Consider the following 1,008-nt stretch of genomic DNA (forward strand, 5'->3'; position numbering starts at 1 on the left):
ATGCGTGATCTCCACCACACTGAAGCCGACTTTCACGACCCAAGAGAGGCTGAGGATTCCGAGGATGAGCAGGACATTTGGGTTGAGGAGGAGGAGGGCGCATCCCCGTTGTCTCCCTCCTCCTCCTCCTCCTCTTCCTCCTCCTCCTCCTTCTCCTCCTTGTCTTCCTACTCAGTCCTGTTCCTGGGCAGTGGCGAGGAGGTGGCTGATTCTGGGACACCCAGTCCCGCGCAGAGCCCTCAGGGTGTCTGCCCCTCCCCCACAGCCGTGGCAGCCCCTCCCTGGAGCCAGTCGGAAGACAATGGCCTCAGAAGCCAAGGTGAGGAGGGGCCCAGCACCGGGCAGGACCCGGCAGATGCCGAGTCCCGGCTCCACGATGCATTACATTTGATGATGGTTGACCTGATGGGCTTCCTGCTCCACAAGTACCGCACAAAGCAGCCGACCTCAAAAGAGGAAATGCTGAATGCGGTCCTCAGAGATGACCAGGACCACTTCCCTGCGGTCTTGAGCCAAGCCTCTGAGTGTCTGCAGCTGGTCTTTGGGGTGGATGTGAAGGAGGTGGACCCCAGGGAGCACTTGTATGTCCTGGTCCCCACCCTGGGCCTCACCTACGATGGCATGCAGGACGATGGGCAGAGCATTCCCAAGACTGGCCTCCTGCTGATACTTCTGGGTGTGATTGTCCTGGAGGGCGACTTTGCTCCTGAGGAGGCAGTCTGGGGAGCACTTAGCAAGATGGGGCTGTGTGCTGGGAGGGAGCACTTCATCTATGGGGAGCCCAGGGAGCTCATCACCAACGTGTGGGTGCGGGAGGGGTACGTGGAGTACCGGCAGGTGGCCAACAGCGATCCCGCTCGCCACGAGTTCCTGTGGGGTCCCCGGGCCTACACGGAGACCAGCAAGCTGCAAGTCCTGGAACATTTCCTCAGGATCAATAGAAGGGGTCCCAGTTCTTTCCCGTCCCTGTCTGAAGAGCGAGTGAGTGATGAGGAAGAGGGGGCCTGA

The 1,008-nt window shown here is 60.4% G+C and overlaps 1 protein-coding gene across 1 annotated transcript; it reads left to right on the forward strand.

The window, feature by feature from the left end:
* Nucleotides 1-1,008, forward strand: LOC141576262 (melanoma-associated antigen 8-like). The gene has a single exon (XM_074359014.1). It carries the CDS (start codon nt 1-3, stop codon nt 1,006-1,008), a length of 1,008 nt encoding a protein of 335 aa, XP_074215115.1.

Source organism: Camelus bactrianus, chromosome X (assembly GCF_048773025.1).
Source record: "Camelus bactrianus isolate YW-2024 breed Bactrian camel chromosome X, ASM4877302v1, whole genome shotgun sequence".
Lineage (NCBI taxonomy): Eukaryota > Metazoa > Chordata > Mammalia > Artiodactyla > Camelidae > Camelus > Camelus bactrianus.

What these genes read in the sequence shown, in the direction of transcription:
- LOC141576262 (XM_074359014.1), top strand. Translation starts at nt 1, where the DNA reads ATGCGTGATCTCCACCACACTGAAGCCGACTTTCACGACCCAAGAGAG.